General features: G+C 44.8%; 2 protein-coding genes across 3 annotated transcripts; one reads left to right on the plus strand and one right to left on the minus strand.

Moving 5' to 3' along the window:
• Positions 1 to 995: 995 nt before the first annotated feature.
• On the plus strand, positions 996 to 15,125 carry EIF2AK1 (eukaryotic translation initiation factor 2 alpha kinase 1; the record flags this gene model as incomplete). The annotated part of the gene is made up of 15 exons (XM_080353938.1): positions 996 to 1,124; positions 1,582 to 1,740; positions 3,520 to 3,656; positions 4,388 to 4,419; positions 4,877 to 4,976; positions 5,757 to 5,837; positions 6,234 to 6,337; positions 7,522 to 7,599; positions 8,135 to 8,504; positions 9,442 to 9,553; positions 12,185 to 12,291; positions 13,630 to 13,750; positions 13,868 to 13,947; positions 14,317 to 14,550; positions 15,003 to 15,125. The coding sequence occupies exons 1-15, from the start codon at positions 1,028 to 1,030 to the stop codon at positions 15,123 to 15,125; spliced, it is 1,935 nt and encodes a 644-aa protein (XP_080210064.1). The 5' UTR covers positions 996 to 1,027.
• A 340-nt stretch (positions 15,126 to 15,465) lies between these two features.
• Positions 15,466 to 19,449, minus strand: AIMP2 (aminoacyl tRNA synthetase complex interacting multifunctional protein 2). Of its 2 annotated transcripts, none has more exons than XM_080353693.1 (4): positions 19,239 to 19,449; positions 17,199 to 17,402; positions 16,468 to 16,699; positions 15,466 to 15,967 (listed from the first exon to the last, which is right to left on the minus strand). In XM_080353693.1, the coding sequence occupies exons 1-4, from the start codon at positions 19,368 to 19,370 to the stop codon at positions 15,582 to 15,584; spliced, it is 954 nt and encodes a 317-aa protein (XP_080209819.1). In that variant the 5' UTR covers positions 19,371 to 19,449; the 3' UTR covers positions 15,466 to 15,581. The 2 variants fall into 2 exon arrangements, with proteins under 2 accessions (XP_080209819.1, XP_080209820.1); XM_080353694.1 differs by lacking the exon at positions 19,239 to 19,449 and adding an exon at positions 17,711 to 17,848.
• Positions 19,450 to 19,493: the final 44 nt, after the last annotated feature.

Consider the following 19,493-nt stretch of genomic DNA (forward strand, 5'->3'; position numbering starts at 1 on the left):
GAACACGGCGCCTGTAACGGAGGCGGCAGGCGCGGAGCGGCGGCATCGCGCCGGGAGGGGGCCGGTCCCGCCGGCCCAGGGGGTGGCGGCGGCGGCGGGGCTGGGTCCCTCCGCCGCGTGCTGGGGACGGCGCCCCGCCCCGCCCGGGGGTCCCACCCCCTCCGGCTGCCCGCCAGCCAGGAGGGCAGCGGCCGAGCGCCCGGCCGGCGCCCCGGCGGGGTGGGCAGGGCAGGGCAGGGCAGGGCTGCGCTGAGCCGGCTGCTCCCGCCGGCCGCTCTCCCTTCCCTTTCCCGGGCCGGCCCCTCCCCCCCGGCCCATTGATTTCAAGGCAGGGAGGCGCACGCGGCGCTGCCGGGCCCCGCCAGGCCCCGCCAGGCCCGACCCCGCTCCCCAGCCCCATTACCTGGCTCGGCCCCGCTTGACTCGGCGCTGCCGGGTCCCCCTCGCCGCAGCCCCCGCCTCAGCCCGGCCCGCTCCGCCTACTGTTACAGCCCGTCGGGGAACAATGACGTCCCTCCGCCGGCCTCTTGCATCCGGGGCCCGGCGCCGGCCGGGCGAGCGGGCGGGGGGAGGAAAGGAGGCGGCGGCGGCGGCGGGGGGAGAAGCGAGCTCCTCCGGGTCACACGGGGACCAGCACCGCCCCTGTGCCGCTGCCGGGAGCCGCTAGAGGGGGCTCCGCGACCCCCGGTCAGGGCGGCGGGCCGAAGAGGCTGGACGAGCGGGCTCCCGCGGCGCTGAGGGGGCGGCGCGGGCGCGGGGGCCTCGGCGGGCGCTCGGCGGGCGATGCGAGGAGCCGCGGCCCCGCCGGGCGGGAGGGCGCTGCGCCGGCGCCGCTGCGGGAGGGGCCGCCCCGGCTCCCAGCCGCCGCGCTGCCGGACGAGCCTCGGCCGCAGCCTCCCCGCCCGTCTCTGCCCGCCGGGCCGCGTTCGCCCCGCTCCGATTTATCTCTCCAGTTAACGTTCTACTGCTCTGCGCTCCAAGAGCGGCCACAACCGCTGGCCCGGAGGCCGGGACGCCAGCGCCCGGCATGTGGCGGGGCGGGTTCCCGCCGAGGGCCGCGGGCCCGCGCGCCGCGCCGCCCGCCATCGCGTTTCCTGAGGAGAGCCCGGAGCCGCGCTTCGACGGTGAGCGGGGCGCGGGGCGGCCCTGCCCGCCGCGGGCGGTGCAGGGGACTGGCGGCGGGGCCCGGCTCCCCCCGTTTGGCGGGGTGGCAGGACGGCAGACCCGCCGCCTTCCTCCCTTCCCCTCCCCGTCGCCTCGGGGAAGCGGCAGCGGCGGGGGCGATGCGAGAGCGGGCAGGCCCTCGGCAGCGGCAGCCGGGCCCCGCGGCCGCCGGGGGAGCTCCCCCGCCTCGGGGAGCGCCTCGTCCTCTCGGATGGCTTATTTTGTGTAACTTACAGAAATTAGTTATAATGATGTTCCTAATTAGCGTCTCAAGCTTCTTGTTCAGTGGCAGCTCGTGTGGTGGCTTTTTGTGAGCCAGGGTTGTGTTGAAGCTGTGCGGGTCCGTGTGTTTCGCTGGTTTGGTGTGGGCTTTTGATAAAGAGATGTGAAGTAATTTGTCTGACTGTCCTTTTCCAGAATCGGATGTGCCCGCAGAGCTGCGAGTTGCAAACGGGTCGCAGAAGTTTGTGAATTTCACTTCGACCATCCAAAACCAGCTGCTGCTTGTGTCGCTGCTGGAGCATCTCTGCCACATGTACACACACAACCCCGTTCATTCGAGGTGTCTGTTCCGAAGTTAGTAAGAGTATTTCTTTCTTGTTTCTCAGACTACCTTACTGCGATATACGCCTGATTCTTCTGTGCAGAATTACAGTGTAATATCAATACAAAGCTGGAGGGCTCATCCCATTGGGACAAGAGTAATTCTGGGAAGAGGATAAATACCCTGAATCAACTTAATTGGGAAAGAAGACCTGTGTTATTTTTGAAAACAGTAACAAATTTGAAAACAATAACAAATTTAACAGTAAGTTCAAAGATCAGCCAGTTCTGTTCCAGCTCAGTCATGTGAGTTACTTCATGAGAAAGGGAGCAGGGCAATTTGGCTGTCAAATCTGATCTATGAAGAAACACAGGAGAGGGATTTAGTAAAAAACATTCATCAAGAAATAGCTATAGCATAGTTTTCACTAGATCTTTCAAAATCATGGTCTGTGAAAATCAGAGTAAATACCTTTGTAAGTCCTTTATTTTCCCTTACAGTCTTTTGATATAGTTCACGGAAATAACATTTTTAGGTGTGAAGTCTTTCTTCTGAAATCTGTCTTTTTGGTATGTGACTTATTGTAGGTATTTTGTTCATTTAAACGCATACTTAGCGTATTTGAGAAACAATCTCCAAGGTTTTTCTCCTTATTACTCGTGGTTGTAAAAAATAAAATCTAATATATTGCTCATACTTAAAATTTAAGCCATTTATAGCAACTAGTAACGAGTGCAGACAACTGTCATTTTTTTCATTCTTGAAGTCTGATGGAGCTGTGTAGCCCTGGGTTTACTATTCTCTCTATCGAAGCTGAAAATATCAGAGAAAAAACCCAACCAAATTTCCTCCTTTTGGGAGAGGATCAAAATACCAACCTGGGTATCTTCCAAAGTACGTAGCTGCCTGATGTTCTTCCATTGGTATAGTTTAAACCAGTTTCCCAAGTGGAATAAACCTGATGAATAAAGAAAATATGTATTGCAGAATTGTATCTGTTTTGTGGCTTTGGCTAGTATATTCGTGTTGGCACTTGTCCCACTTTTCTGGTGTGTGTAACTGTGTCCATAGCGCTTGTGCAGCAAAACTCCTAATTTCTTACAGGTTCCCTTCCAACACATATAATCTACTTTAATGGAGAAAGTAATAGGCTAATTTTGGAAATACTGGTACTTCTCATAAAAGCTCTTATAAGCAAGTTTGGTTTAAGACCGTGGAACTCCTAAACCTTCTAAGTGCATTTTTGTAGCATCTTCACAGTTGCGCCCATCTCCAGTATTTGTTAGTTTTTGTGTGCCACAGCGGTGTTTTACTGCAACTGAGAAAGATATGTTGCTTTATAGGGGTGGGAGTGACTTCATTTACCATGAAGTTACACAGGGAATGTGCACAAATGTGTGTGTATGTGAACTGGAAAATCTTGACTTTAGCAGTTTTTATTGTAAATGTGTCCTCGTAATTATGACCATGCTTTGAATTTCTCTTTTCTCTCATCAAAATAAGTCCAAGAGTAACAAATAAGTGAATGGGTGGATGTTGGTATAATTCATCTGCTGAGATGAGGTAGGAGTTGAAGGACATGGCAAATAACTGTATTTTGCAAACGCATTCCCACAGAGCAGCTCTACTTTGGACTTAGGTTGTTTTTATTGCTAAGAGTATGGGAAATTGCATTAGGTTAGGAGGAGCTATTCTGTTTTTCAGACGTGCTACCTTTCAAATAAAGTTTCTAATTTAAAAAGCAACAACTATTTACATGGTCTTACTGGCAGGCTTTATTTAATGTGACCTTTCTCTGTCCATTTGTACAGTACTTCGTCAGGCGTTCACAAGAACGGGGTTGCTCTCCCCTTTTGCCTTCTGTGACGAATTTAGTACTGTAAGACTGCAGCATAATAGAGCCATCACTGAACTAATGAAAGCAGCTAATCGACAAATACTTAATGGGGTAAGCTTTGTTAAATTTCTTTGACAACCTCTGCATTAAGGAATTAATGCATCATTGTATCCAAGGAAGCTTTTGTTTGGGGGTTCTTTTAATATTGGATTGGATCTTTTTAATAATTATGCAAAATGGTACTCCTGTGCTACCTCAGATGTTTGGGATGGCATGTTCGGGTTCTATGGGTGAAATCACAGCTTCTGAAGCCAGCAATATTTTGTTCCTTATTAAATAATTCAAAAATCTTTATAACACAGGCAAGGTGTTTTAAGTACTGCTACAGATCTTTTCAACAATGGTCAGACTTACATTTTCAATTTTAAACTGCTCCAGTTGATTGTTCTAACACCATTGTATTTATATTAGTGGAGGGCATAATTTGTATACTGCATAGTGTGCTTCAGGCTGAATCGGAGCAGTGTGCTTATCTCGCTGCTTGAACTAAGCTAGTTAATTCTGTCTTAAGCACATTTTAGAGCCCTCATTTTATCCTGTTTGCCAGCAGAACTCTGAAAGGGCAGTAATCTCTCCAGCAGAGGGACGATAGCAGATTACTGCTGGGATAATAATACTTTAGTTTGGTGAGGCTTTCTGCAGAAAGTGAATGGCTATCAGTAACCTAATTTTCTCTAGGAACATAGTTGTATTTTCTATTTTGATTAAACTGTTTATGCTGATGTCACGATAGACCTGTTACTCTGTTATGGCGTTTTATGTTGCGTTTTGTTGTTTCATAGGAACTTGGTAATGGAGATTCTCAAGCAACTGGGTATGTATTCAAAGCATTTAGAAACATTAAACTTAACTCCCTCCCTAAAGTTCTGTACTCCACCGCAAATTTAATTAATATTGCACTTCATATTTTGACTCTGAAACATCAAAGGAAAAAAAAAAAGTGACATTTTCTCCAAACTCTCAAACGGATCTGGTGAAAATTCCCTCATGAGTACAACTCTCATGATTAGTTGCACCAGTCAGGAAAACAAGATTTATCAGACATAAACTTAAAGAAATAATCTGAATACTTCTGCTAGCACAGGGTGGGTTTGTGGCACCCAGGCATGCTGTTGCAGTCTGCTGGTTTGCAGTATTCACTATAGTAATGTCAAAGTATTTTCTTCTTTTCATAATGTAAATAATATTTCGAGATTGTGTACACCTGTAGCCTATATAATACCTTATAAGTTGTAATTCCTATTTAATGCAGCTTTATCTTTTTTTATTAGGGAAAAAGAAGTTCTCTTTGAAGCACAGACTTCACGATACTTGAATGAATTTGATGAGATTGCAAGGCTAGGAAAAGGAGGATATGGTAAAGTATACAAGGTATTCTTTACCTTCCATTTATAACTGCTCAGTTCATACCTCTTTTTCCTTTGAAATTTAGAGTTGATGTTTTGACTGTTTATTTTTGTAAGATAAAAATGCTCATTTTCCAATAGAACGGGTACAAACCTGCACACATGAAGGATGCTGGCATTTCATTTCAAAAGACGCTTAGTTCTGGTTTTTGTTTGTTGGAAGCAGGATTTATCAGATGGTTTACTTTGTGTATTTTGACCCTCGAAGGTGCATGAAAACTCCTTATTTCTCGTGTGAAGTGTGGTGATATATTGACTTAAAACTTCCACAGGAGCCGATTAGTCTGCACAGCCCAGTTGTGACTGCTTGATAAAAAGCAGCCTTAATAGGAGTGTAAACTGTCCAGCCCTATGTTGAATTGTATTAAATACTTGTAGCGTATGGCCAGCCTAGGTTCCCCATGTGCTATCTGCATATGTAAATGACAGTTGTGAACTCACAGATCTATTGAGAACCTGTTCAAGCAGTTCTCAGGACCTGTCAGCATTTTTTAATTCATAGATAGGTAAAGCCATGTGTTTCAGCCAGAGTGGGTTAGATGTTTGCAGTCCTGAAAGAAGGCAGAGTATCTTTATCTTGGACAGCTGGAGCCTGACCCTGGTTTCATCCTCTGTTACGGGTGAAAGGTTCTCTGAATGGGGTGCAGAAAATAACTTGTAGAAAATAGTTGGTTCTAAAGGATTTAATAATTCATTAATCTAAACACAGTAACATCTGATTTTGTCCTATTGCAATTGTTTTCAGGTCAGAAACAAGCTAGATGGTCAGTTCTATGCCATTAAAAAAATTAACATTAAGAAAGCTACAAGAAGAGATTGCATGAAGGTATTATTTTTCCTATGTTTCATCTGTTTTAACTCCTTGTCTGCTGTAGCTGGTTCTGATTTAATTTAGTAACACAGTTAACGTTTCCCAAAGCAACAAAGACATTAATAACATTTTTAATGCATTCCGAGTTTCTAAACATTTGAGCCTATCAATACCTAGTAGAAAAAAATTGAGTCGTATTTAAGTCCATTAAAAGCAGCATATTATTAACTTGAATTGGATCATCTCTGCAACTATGAAAATCATTCTTTGTTTTAAAGCTTCCAAATTTCCTCTATTACTGTAATAATTTTATCTGTTCTTTCTCAGAAACTGTTATTTTTTGTTATCTTCAGAGTTAACTAAGCGCTCAGAACTAAGGACAGTCATACAGTTTCTTTTTGGTCTTTTTAGGTGCTACGAGAAGTTAAAGTGCTGGCTGGGCTGCAGCATCGTAACATCGTAGGCTATCACACTGCTTGGATGGAATACGTTCAAACAGCGCGTCCGAAAGGGAAGTGCAGCAGATTGCGTCACTCTTGCTTGCATCTTGCCTGTGACCTCTGTCCTGTTACTTAAAGCAGAGTATTACTTCTCTGATAAAATAACTATTTTTTTCCCCTCGGTAAAACATGCCCCCCCCCCAAAAAAAAAAAAGCAAACTGCAGGTGACCATGAGATCTTTGTGTCTCTCTGTGCACTTCAGTCTCTTGCCGAATAACTTATCTGTTTCTTAATGAAGAATTTGGAGCTGAAGCGACAGAGCAATCTGTTTTTCTCGGGTATCGGCTACTGTCTGCAACTGTTGAGAATTTGTCTACTTTTATATCATTTTAGACTTTGCTTGCCCCCTTTTTTGTTCTCTTCAGTTTCTCTGTTCTCAGCTCTTTCCACACGTTGTCCTTTGGTCCCTTTGTAACCCTAATCTGTCAGTCCCTTTCTTGTCCTTTTCCGAAACGCAGATCTTTTGACCCTTTCTTAGTGGGAGGTTGGCTTGTGCTCTTTATGATTTCATTGCTTTCCAAGTCGGTGACTTGATGTCCACTCAGCTATAAGCACAAAAGAAAGCACATAGGAAGTTTATAGTATAGTAAAACAGACAAGACTTTTTAACCAATGATACTGAGAATCTTGAAGGATGCAAATTTTTAGTGCTAGCAGTACTTCACAAGGACTTACCACTGATAATGTAAGTGCAAAACTAGATCTATAGGTAGGTGCTGTGGTACTTAATGGTCTTCCTTGGCTTACAAGATTGATGTTTCATATTTGCTTCTGTGTGCTAAAACAAACTGCTTCTTCACATAAATATACCATTTTAATGAAAATTATTTCTAAAATATTGTGTGTCTCCAAAACAGCAGCAGGGTGATGCAAAGGATGGTGCCTTGTGGAGTCGCTGCTTTAACTCTGTATGGTCATAGACATTATAAGCCCTGATCTGAACAGGCTACCTTCTTAAATGTGAAATCTAGGCAAATATGTAAGAGAGCCCAGTACAACCCTTCCAGTCACCTTGGACAACATGTATTTTCTTTTCAATAAAGAAAAATGAAAAACCTATTAGGGTTTCTTCTTAGTAGACTAAGAAACAGCAGCAGAAATAGAGAAAAAGGTATCTCCAGGCAATGAAGTTCAGTAAGATGCTATAGCTTAAATGTTAATTTATACTAAATATATGCATGCTTTGTTTTGTGAAAAAAATACATTTATCATTTCACCCAATAGGTAAAGCAATAATGGAGCTGCAGCCATTATCTTTGGAGCAAGAGAGTGGCAAGTGAGTATTGTAAATCTCCATTGTAACATTTATTTGGCTTTAACATAAGGCTTTTTTTTAAGTAACATTTAAAGAGTACAGAATTCAGCATACATTGCACAAGTGCATTTTGCTTCCAAATTATAACAAAAAAAGTCTTAATTTTCCGTGTCATTGTTTGTCTTCTGGTTGCGTAAGCTGAAGAATATTACGGGATAGTTCTACCTTCTTTGGATCTCTCCGTTCCTGAGTGCCTGAATGTAGTCCTGGGCTTCAAATTCACTTCAAAAGTGTTGTGCCAATCAGCAACACTAATTAGTACTGTGGAGTCTCATTAGGGTGATGGGGCCTTCTGTTTCTCAGGAGGGGGTTACAAAGGCTGGAGCCCACGCCGCCAGTTATTTAATCCCCAAGTTTTAAATCAGGAGGCGCTGGACTCTTGCTCTGGAGTGCCGTTTGCAATTGGGAAAATAAAAAGGTTTCAGAATGGTGTATGACAAGTAAATGGTATAAAACCGTGTACATATTTCGATTTCTCTCCCTTTATTATTTTCAGTGATCGCTGCCACGTTCAGAGTGTGGAAAGCGGTAGTTCGATTATCTTTGCTGACCTTAGTTCACAAGAAAAGAAGTCCTGTGACGGTACCAGTCTTAGAAATCTGGATAGTGAATTAGTGCAGAATATGGATACAAGGAATGATTTTACCAACAGCAATAGTAGAGAGTGTATGAAACCAAGTAAATGTGAATTATCCGCAGTACTACAAGAAGACTCTCTAAGTAGTGTTAGCAGTCGATCAACTGATGAGAAAAACCATTCAGCACAAGTACCTCATTCTAGTCTGGATCAAGCTGCTAGCACTGGAACTAAGTCCTGCACTGAGGGATGCTCCAAGAATGATGTAGCGCTCTGTGGAGACTTTGAGGTGAATACTCTTTAAATATACTTAACTGCTGTCTAATTTAATGATGTTTGTAAAGTAGTCTTTGGTAGACAGAGGAATTATTCATAATGAAACATTTAAAAAAATGAAATGACTGTGATTAGAGCCAAAAATACAGGCAATTTTTACTTAAGTGGGTTACACGTTTAGAAGGAAGCTGACCAGGGGAGCTGGCAAAACTCAGCGTACAAGAAAGCGTCTATGTGTTAGTTTTCTTGCGTCCTTTCGAAGTACCTACATGGATAAAAAGAACTGCTGCTGCATTAAAAAAAATCAGACTTCAAAATCATCAGCATTCCGTTCTGATGGCAAATTCAGATATTACTGAAGAAGTCTCTAGGGATGTGATATGGTGCCCATATGTTGTAGGATTACACATGAGAAAGAAGCAGGTTTGGGCAGGAATCTGCCCGTCTTGCGCTAGTGAACGTTCCTTGGCCGTGGTCCCGCTGCAGCGCGCGTGCGGCGCGGCCAGCTCTGCGCGCGTCACGCTTTTGCCGTCAGCTGGAGTTTGCTCTTGCAAGAAATCCAGGATTTTAAAGGTGTTTGCCTGAGTTGTCCAGGTTATCAGGTGAAATAGTACGTTTTTAGAAACTGAGTATGAAGTTACATATTTATGTTAATAAATCATAAAATTCGATATCAAGAGGTTGAATTTTTAGCTATTTTATATTAATTTGCACTTTTTCTAAGCCAGAATGAACCTCTGTTCAGTATGTCTAGAAGCTTTTAAAGCCTAATTCGAATATCAAGGTGTGTAGCCTTGATATTCAATGTGTTCAAAATGTATTCAATGTCATTTTGATATCTAACTTTAGTTTAAAATATATATATATATATATTAGCTTTAAAGAAAATAACTAAGGAAATACTGTTCATATTACAGTGGCAAAATCATAGTCTATTATTTTTCTGTTAGGTGGAATATCATTTGATGCTTCATATACAAATGCAACTATGTGAAATATCCTTGTGGGATTGGATTGTTGACCGTAATAAAAGATGCAACGAGAAAACAGAAGAAACTTCCAGTAAGATTCATCACCATCTTAAAAATTTACTTATTCTTTATAAAGCAAATACTTCTTTTTTCATAATTGCCTGATTTTGTTTTACTTCAGGAGCTTATAATATGGATCTTCTTCATGGGATCCTTTATTCACTTAATCAAGTAACAGCTAGTATTGAGTCTTCGATAGATGTTGGTAAAAGAGATAAAAGTTCATTAGTTTTAGACAGTTCTTAGAAGAATGAATGTATGCCGGAAGCATAGTTAAGTTTGTTCTTAAGAATCAAAACTCCTGTACAGGCTGGTTTATCGTCAGTCTAAAGGACCTGCCGTTGCTTGAGCGGCCGGAGCAGTTCCCGTGCTCTGATAACAAGCCGTCTTCAAGAGTTGGTAACAGTTGGAAGAGCAAGTCTAATGCTCTTAAAGCATTAGAGATGTGTTCCTTTCTCTGGGGTGGCTGCATAAAAGAAGCATATGCTTAATAGATTGTAAGACTGTATGACTAATGTTTAATCTTAGTTTTAATCGCTATTAATATAAATCTGTTGTTCTCTTCAGTCATGGAGTCAGGTTTACCAGCTAACCATCAGCTGACTTCCACTAATCTCTCCTGTAATCGTAGTGGTTTTGCTTTCATAAGCTAAACAATGATGTTCCTGGGCAGGGAATGACCTTGCAAAACGCTGTTTTCCCACATTTTCCCAGGCGATGGGAGGAAAGGTGGGATAGGTATTAAAAAGCAGAAACCCAAGTAGGAGTAAATGGTGGGTGTTTAAAGTGGCAACAGACATGTTAGGTCTGTGTCATTAGAGCAGGAAGACAGTGTAGTTTAACACAATAATATTATGGGAAATGGTAAAAACAATTAGATGGTAAGTTTGTTCAGGACAGCTACAGCCAGAGGGGATTTGGGAATTTCAGAGTGTAGCACAACAGCAGGATTAGGATCCAAAAAGGAAGGGTGCAAATCAATACAGGAAACCTGGCACTGTGTAAATTATCTGGAACTATATTTATCATTCTAATTCAGCACTTACTTAAAATTAAAGGATTTGTTAAATTCATAACCAAATGACTATCTGATGAGGCTTGGAGGAGTGTTTTCAGGCAGACATACGTTTATGCCCCCTGACCTCTCATTTTTGGAATGTTGAGGTTAGTGACTTTTTACTGTTTCAAAAGTACTATGTCAGCCTCACCTCCATCCCTGGGAAAGTGATGGAACGACTTCTCCTTGGTGCTTCTCAAGGCATGTCAGGGATAAGAGGGTCATTGGGGCAGTCAGCATGGCCTCACCAAGGGGAAGTCGTGCTTGACCAACCTCAGTGACTTTGATGAGGACATAACAAGACGGATGGATGATGGCGGAGTGGTGGATGTGATCTCCCTTGACTTGAGTGAGGCATTGACACCGTCTCCACAGCATCCTCACAGCTGAACTGAGGGAGTGCGGCTGGATGAGCGGGGAGTGAGGTGACTGTGAACTGGCTGAAGGGAAGAAGCCAGAGAGTCGTGGTCAATGGACAGAGTCAGTTGAGGCCTGGATCTAGTGCGGTGCCTCAGGGGGCAGTGCTGGGGCCGCTGTTATTCAATATATTCATCAATGATTTGGATGAGGGAACAGAGTGACTGTCAGCAAGTTTGCTGGTGACACCAAGCTGGGAGCAGTGGTGACACTGGAAGCTGTGCTGCCATCAGAGACCTGGACAGGCTGGAGAGTTGGGCGGGGAAACATTTAATGAAATAGAACAAGGGCAAGTGTAGAGTCTTGAATCTGGGCAGGAACAACCCCAGGTTCCAGTGTAAGTTGGGGAATGACCTATTAGAGAGCAGCGTAGGGGAAAGGGACCTGGGGGTCCTGGGGACAGCAGGGTGACCATGAGCCAGCACTGGGCCCTTGTGGCCAGGAAGCCAATGGGACCTGGGGTGGGTTAGAAGGGGGTGGTCAGTAGGTCAGAGAGGTTCTCCTGCCCCTCTGCTCTGCCCTGGGGAGACCACACCTGGAATCTTGTGTCCAGCTGTGGCCCCTCAGTTCCAGCAGGACAGGGAACTGCTGGAGAGAGTCCAGCGCAGCCACCAAGATGCTGCAGGGAGTGGAGCATCTCCCGTGTGAGGAAAGGCTGAGGGAGCTGGGGCTCTGGAGCTGGACAAGAGGACACTGAGGGGGGACTCATTCCTGGGATCAATATGGAAAGGGGCAGTGTCAGGAGGATGGAGCCAGGCTCTGCTGGTGACAACCAGGGACAGGACAAGGGGCAATGGGTGCAAACTGGAACACAGGAGGTTCCACTTAAATATGAGAAGCAACTTGTTGGGGTGAGGGTGTCAGAGCCTGGCCCAGGCTGCCCAGGGGGGTTGTGGAGTCTCCTTCTGTGCAGACATTCCAACCCGCCTGGACACCTTCCTGTGTAACCTCATCTGGGTGTTCCTGCTCCATGGGGGGATTGCACTGGATGAGCTTTCCAGGGCCCTTCCAACAGCTGACACTCTGAGATTCTGTGAAGAGAAGCATGAGAAGTTTAATTTTTAAACTAATCTCATTCTATTAAAAATTTCATCCACGTCACAAATAGAATTCAACAAGACGTACCACCATAAACTTAAAAACTCAGTAAAACTAGCTGAAATAATTTAGATTTTAAATTGTTTTAAGGTCCATACCATCTTGTGGATGCCCGCTGGACAATGAAAATTTTTGAAGAGCTACTGGAAGGAGTGTGCTATATCCACAGCATGGGAGTGATGCATCGAGACATTAAAGTAAGTTCAATGAATTGTTACTGGAGGTTGAAGAAAACAAAGATGACTTACATTATGAGAGAATTAAAGCAACATCATAGTTAAATTTGAGATGACCTGGGCTCTTACACAATGAAAAAATACATTGTCTCCTCTATACCAGTGTATGTGGATACTTTCCCCCTTTTGTTCATTTTTAAAAAATGTAACATTTCCTAATCTAAAGGTATTTTTAGTCACAAATTATAATCTCGATCAGATGGTTACGTGGGGGTCAGTGAGGTGAACGGGCCCTTCCAGGCGCTCACTGCGTCCCTGACAGGATCATAGCTGGTAAAGCTTTAGCAGGGCCGCTGTCACCTTCCACTTTTACTTCTTATAGCTCTTCTTGATGTTAATTTGATTTCCTCTGCCCACGGGACAACATGGTGGCAGGAGGACGGGCTCCTTTGATTATGTTGCTCATAGACAAGGGAACTGTGATTCTTGGAGTGATAGTCCATAATCAGAAATAGAGGATTTGGAATCTCACACTTGAACAGTGTCATTCTTTGAGATGTTGCAGAATGTCTGGTTCCAGAATAGCTTTGAAGTAACTGCATCATTCAGTGCAACATTCTGAAAGTACTATAAAACCACCAAAAGCTTCAGAATGGAAAAAAAAAGGCCTAAGTTGCCTTTGCTTTCCTTGCTAGTGCTAATGTCTATTGAGTAAGGAAAAAAACCCGTACTAAGCAAGAATGCTTTTACTTCTCACCCAAACGTACCTAAGCTCAAGAAACTTTGTGATGTAGACTCAGTAAAACCAGTAATTCCCTATTATGTTTTCTTTTATCTGGAAACTATGTCCTTTTTTTCTAGATACATACTGCTAGCATTTCTCCTCCTTAGTCATCCTAAAGCCAAAATAGATGGATAAAACTACGTCAGTTTTTCCGGTTACTGGTCTCAAGTCTCCCATCCCTTTGGGTTTTTTTTCATAGCAACTTTCCATACCAAGTAGCATGTTACAGCTGTGCTGGTCCCATAGAGAAGTACATTTTGTTTCACATTGTGTCTGCCCAGTTTGCTCTCTGCTCTTGCCTCTTCCTGTTAACATTACTCTTACGCAAATTTCCCATTTTCTGCTGAAAAATGTGCTGTCTCTTTCCACTAAATCTTTGGGGTTTCTGTTAATGCTTTTCTTCCTTTCTTCTAGACCCTTCGTATGTGGTCTTTCTGCCCAAATGGTGTTGCTAACACATAATCTGGTATCAGCTATGACGGTATTTTCTCTCTCACGAAACACTGGAATTTATAGACTTTGAAACAGCTGCAATGTCAGAATTTGCTATAGGTTTGTACTGTCTTGTTTTGTAGCCCAGAAATATCTTCCTACATGGATCAGACCATCATGTGAAAATAGGAGACTTTGGATTAGCCTGCAGAGATCTTCTTTGGGATGATGCAGACCAGTGGTTTAAGACAGAAAGAATAAATGGTAAGAGAAGAAAGCTTAGTGGGGTTCTGTGATATTACTACCATTAAATATTTAATTCTTAAGTGAAATGGTAACAATGTGACACTAACTGAGCAAGTCTGAATTGCCTCTTCGAAGGCCTGACGCATACTTCAGGCGTGGGGACGTGCCTCTATGCTTCACCAGAACAGCTGCAGGGATCTCACTATGATTTCAAGGTAAGGAGTGGTTTTTTCTGTTAACACACAATGACAGATAATAAGAATAAAACAAGTCTTTCAGTAGGTAAATATGTAATATTTGGTAATTACAGAAAATATTCCTCCTAATCTTAATAGTTTTGTTGAAACATGGATTTCAGTTTTGCCTCCTAGTCTGCTACTAATGCAAAAAATGTGTTTCTGATGAAATTCTGAGGAGTCCATATAGATTTGAATTAGTGTTCCTTTAGTAGGGTCTTGATACTTTCATATGATTGTGAAACTTGTCATGAAACTTTTTCATGTTGTGTTGTATGAGAAAGAGAAATCTAGTAAGTAATAAAAACTAGCGGTTATCCCAGAACTTCTTCTTCATCCCATTACTAGTCAGACATGTACAGCATGGGTGTTATCCTGCTAGAGCTCTTCCAGCCGTTTGGAACAGAAATGGAGAGGACAGAAGTTCTTACACATTTAAGGAATGGCCAAATTCCTCATACTTTCTACAAAAAATGGCCAGTTCAAGCCAAGTATGTTAAACTCCTCACCAGTCAGAGATCTACAGAAAGACCAACTGCTGCCCAGCTTCGTGAAAGCGAACTATTTCATACCACGGAACACGTAAGTTATGTCACTAACCTCAACCTTCACAAGACCCAGAAATAGAAAACAAAAATGCACTGTTTCCCCTGCCTGTATTGTGGGGTTTTGTTTTTGAGACACTCTTTTTTTCTGATTACGCTGTGGTAATGTTTCTGGTGAAATGAGATAAATAGTCATTAAGTATAGGTAATTTTTTGGAGGCTGGACAGTTGATTTACATACAGCTGGAGGCATTTTTATAGGTCAGAGAAGTTTTTGAAGCTTTCCATCAGCTCTTCAGAATCTTTTTACCCATTTTCCTTCCCTTGCCCCACCTTTTTTGTTTGTGGATTATGTTAGTGTGAAATACACTGAAGAGCTGTGCTGCTGCAGAACGTGGCTGTAGCGGATTGCAAGCACAATTCGGAAGAGGTTAGTAACGCTTTATCCTTGCCTGGCTATAAACAAAGTAAACTGACTCTCATTTTCAGGTTATTTCTAACCTGCAACAGAAGGTGAGACAACAAGAGGAAGAAATAGAGAAACTGAGAGAGAGAATAAGACTGCTTTCTGAAGAACACGATGAACAAGCAAGACTCGGTTCTCCTGTTTAAGTACCGGAAGAACTAACCTCTATTGTATGCTAAGTTATATAAAACGTTTCTTTTTTTACAGAACAATATTTCAATGCATTTTCATTTTCCTGTCTAAAGGTATTCATCTTTTTGGCTTAGTTCAGAAGCCTTCCAGCCAAGAGAAAGGACTCACGTTGCACTGAGCCTCGGTACATTTTGATTTGTGTAAAGAAGCATTTGGGGTACGGGAAAAATATAAGCAAAAATTAAAAGTGCAGCTTGTATTTACATAGGACTACTTTAGATACCTTAGAATTACTAAGCCAACATGCATGTTGGGCATCAATTAGGAGAAAGATCACGCACAAAAGGTAGCTGCAATGTTTTTATTCATTTTAGAACTGTACTTGGATACAGCTCAGAAAGGGCTCTGATCCCCACGGCAGGCAGGAGGTGGAACAAGATAAAAATTACACCATTATGAAGCACGGGGGCTCACTTCAGTAGCTTCATAACAGAGCTGAAAGGGGCCAGGTTCTCACACGACTTCATCCACTTCTGCACATTGGCCGGGGCAGCGCTCGCACCACCCGTCTGCTGCAGCGCGCACCACGCCACAACGTCTGCGGCGGTGAGCTCGCTGCCCGCCAGCCACGCCGCCCTGCCCAGCGCAGCGTTCATGGAGCGCAGGACCGCTCCTCTCTCCTTGCTGCTCCCTTCTCTCAGCTGGAAGATGGCTGTATCCACCCAGCTGTCAATCAGAGTGGAAGTAACTGCGCTGTACTTGTGGCCAAACAGGGAGAACAGAAATCGAGCGATGTTCCCTTCCCCTTCAATAGGGCACATCGTTTGAACGCTGAACTTCATCTGGGGTTTAGGAACTGAAATTAAGAAAAAAGTGAATACCACACGTTAGAGAAGTTAAATGTCATGGTAATTCTATGATGTATTTTACTTGTGATGCCAGCACCGTTAACATTATTAACACGATGAACACTTTTCAGTTTTCTTAGTCTAAGCACTTAGACCAAGGCAGGAGCCCGGGATAAAGCGATCCCTTTTTGCAAACTCCAGCCCAGTCTCCCACCTAATTTCCGTTCTAGCAGGTTTGTTTGAGGAAACTGAAAAACACATCAAAAAAATCCTGTGGGCACAACCAACCACATATATTTTAATAACAGTACCACAGACAAGAATCTTTCCCCTCTGTCCCCATCATTGTTCACAGCTATAAAAAGAGCAAAAATGTTATCTGCAGTTATGTATCCATCACGTGTCACCCCGACACCACCAAAGCATCTGTTGTCAAGGTTCTAAAACACAAATTTCATTCTATTCACCTATTGTAAAACATTGATCTACAAGATAACTTCATTCTTACCATCCTTCCAAATAAGAGTAAAGCCCAATTGATATTCGTGACGTGGTTTCTTCTTAGTCTGCTCTCCAAAGCATTTCAAGAGGTTTTCTGGCACACTTTTCACCGATGAATGCGTGTGAACAGCTGATAATATTTTATAGCGTTCACAAAGCAGACTGTGTAGTACTAATAATGACAGCGGAGGCAGAGAAGGATTTGCATTGATTACAATATCTTTCAGGGCACCGTAATCCTGAATGGAGAGTAAGACATTCAGCAGATAAGACACATTCCAGATCAGACTTTGAAGTAATGGAGTTTTCATTTGACACCAAAGTGTACCTAGGCATGCACGTGTATATCTGAAATTCTAATGACATTCAAATAACTTAAGTTTGGACATTTAAAATGTGTTTAAACATCTTCCTTCCTCAACAGTAATATCATTCAGGAACACAACTGAGGTAAATTCTAGTCCTACCTGAAGCCAAAGTTAAAATTGCCAGTTAGTGACAAACAAGAAAACAACTGCTATTATTTCAAAATTAACCATTCTACCTTGGATTTATATCCAACTGAGAATATATAGGATTTAGTATTTATAAGTGGTTTTGGATGCCCAAAATGAAATGGTAGTTGTAGGTTATTTGTAAAAACAAAGTTCTGAATATCCCAAGTTTTAATGCCACCCAACCTGGAAAGTCTGAGAGCAAAGAAAGCATCTATCAATGTATATGCTCAACTACACTCACCTTTCCAAGCATTGAATCTAAGTCTGCTCCACTTGTTGTCAGGGGACATTCATCAGTTTGAATTATATTAGTGACATCAAAGTCAGCATCGGGGGTCTGTATCATCTTTGAGAGACCATCGACAGCACTCTTCAGCTCATACAAGCGTTTGAGAATCTCTTCCTGGCGGGACTCGAGTGCTTGGAGCACCGGGTCAACCTCTTCCTATAGGAGAGGAACAAACAAGGTCACATAAACGTTCGCTGAGCCCCGTGTCAAAGCAGAACACAGCTCACCTCACAGTAAGCTGTGAAATATTTTAACATTCCAGTAACCAGGATGTCACGGTCTTATGTCTACTAGCTGTATCATTTATCTGTATGAACGCGGTGGCAGGTTATTTAATCACACCTCTGAAAACCTCTTGCTTGACAGTTTTTAAACCACTAGCTAGAGCGAACTCCGTAACACAGTAAAAATCAGACCACAACCACAGAAACTTCAACATTGGCAGTGAAGTGCTGAATTAAAACCTGAAAACCCAGCGTTAGCTTGTCAGGATTCTCTTCAGTCCAGAACAGCACACAGAGGCTGCCCAACAGGGAAACTTCTTGACAATTCCGGTGGGATGGATGGTGTTACATGAAATCACTCCTTGTAGGCATGCTTTGCTTCAGAGAATATAAACTGTGGAGCAAAATACACTGTAGCCTTTGTTACGTATTAATACCAATGCATCTTTTTGTTATTTCTGTTATTTTACAAGCCTCATGTTACAATGCTACTTCCTTTAAAATATGAAAAATATATTCCCATAGGAAGTTTTAAATCGACAAACTTAGAATAATGTTAAAGAAAAAACTTTATCTAGATAATCCATTTCTAAGCATCCTGAATAAGGACTAACAAAACCCAACCTATCAACCAAACCTCCTTCTTTCAGTCTAATGGAGAAACAGATAACGAGCAAGGTGTCCAAATGAAATCTTGATACCTACCTACACAATATTCTCAAGGACAATACACTGAAACATGGTCACCTCTTCAGTGACCGTTATTTGGCTAGTACACAGTTCTGTGAAATAGCACACACGCTCAGAGGACACGGGAAGTTAAAACGGCTGTTGCAAGGGGAGGGTGTCGCGGTAAGCGATAACCTGCAAGGGGAGGGTGTCGCGATAACCTGCAGGGGGAGGGTGTCGCGATAACCTGCAGGGGGAGGGTGTCGCGATAACCTGCAGGGGGAGGGTGTCGCGGTAAGCGATGATAACCTGCAGGGGGAGGGTGTCGCGGTAACCTGCAGGGGGAGGGTGCCGCGGTAAGCGATGATAACCTGCAGGGGGAGGGTGCCGCGGTAAGCGATGATAACCTGCAGGGGGAGGGTGCCGCGGTGAGCGTCCCGTGCGGTCCCGCCCCCGCCGAGCGCCCGGCACCGCTGACGGTGCGACGGCGCGGGCCAACGGCGGCTCCGGGAGCGGGCGGAATTCAAAGCGCTCCTGACACTGCGAGGAGGCTGAAGTCAACTCGAATAACGCGACACAGCGGGTCACCGGCCCGCCCTGTTTAAAAAGAAACAACTGCAACCAGGAACCGCGGGAGCGGCGCCGCCCGCCCCGGCCCCGAGCAGGAACCCGGGCGCGCCGCGGGCACCGGCCGGCGAGGCCTCGGCTCGTCAGCGCGAAAACTGAGAGACAGACACAGGCGAGAGCCCAGAAGAGCCACGATGAACGTTACCGAAGGCTTCACAGATACCGCAGGAATTCCGGGAACCCCTCAGCAGACCTCCAGGGGCCGCTGACAGGGGAACGGGACCCAGCGCCTCCCGCCCCGCCGGGCCCCGGCGCCCGAGGCTTCCGCCAGCCCCCGAACGCCCGTCCCGTACGGAGCAAACACCGACTCGGCGCGGCCACAGCCGGCCCCGCCACCGGCCCTCCAGCGCGGCCCCAGGCGCGGGCCTGCTGCCCACGGCCGAGGCCGCCGCGGCGCGCACTGTGGGCCGCGGCCTGAGCAGGCCCTCCCCGGCCGGCCAGGCGGGCCCACCCGCCGCTCCCTCGCTCCTACCTGCGGCGTCGGCGACGCATCGGGCGAGAGGCGGCGGTGCAGGCTGGGCAGGCGGTACATGCAGGCGGGACGGTGCTCCGCCAGCACGTCCCCGGCGGCGCGGTGGAACGACCGCACCTTGTACATGGGCATGGCGGCCCCGCGCAGCGCTCCGGCCCGCCGCAGCCCCGCCCGCCCGCTGAGCCCATTGGGCCAGACGGGAGCACGGCGCCAGTTCTGATTGGGCAGCCCCGCTGACCAGGTGGTGTCAAGGAG

This window comes from Nesoenas mayeri (genome assembly GCF_963082525.1).
Source record: "Nesoenas mayeri genome assembly, chromosome: 15".
Taxonomy (NCBI): Eukaryota; Metazoa; Chordata; class Aves; order Columbiformes; family Columbidae; genus Nesoenas; species Nesoenas mayeri.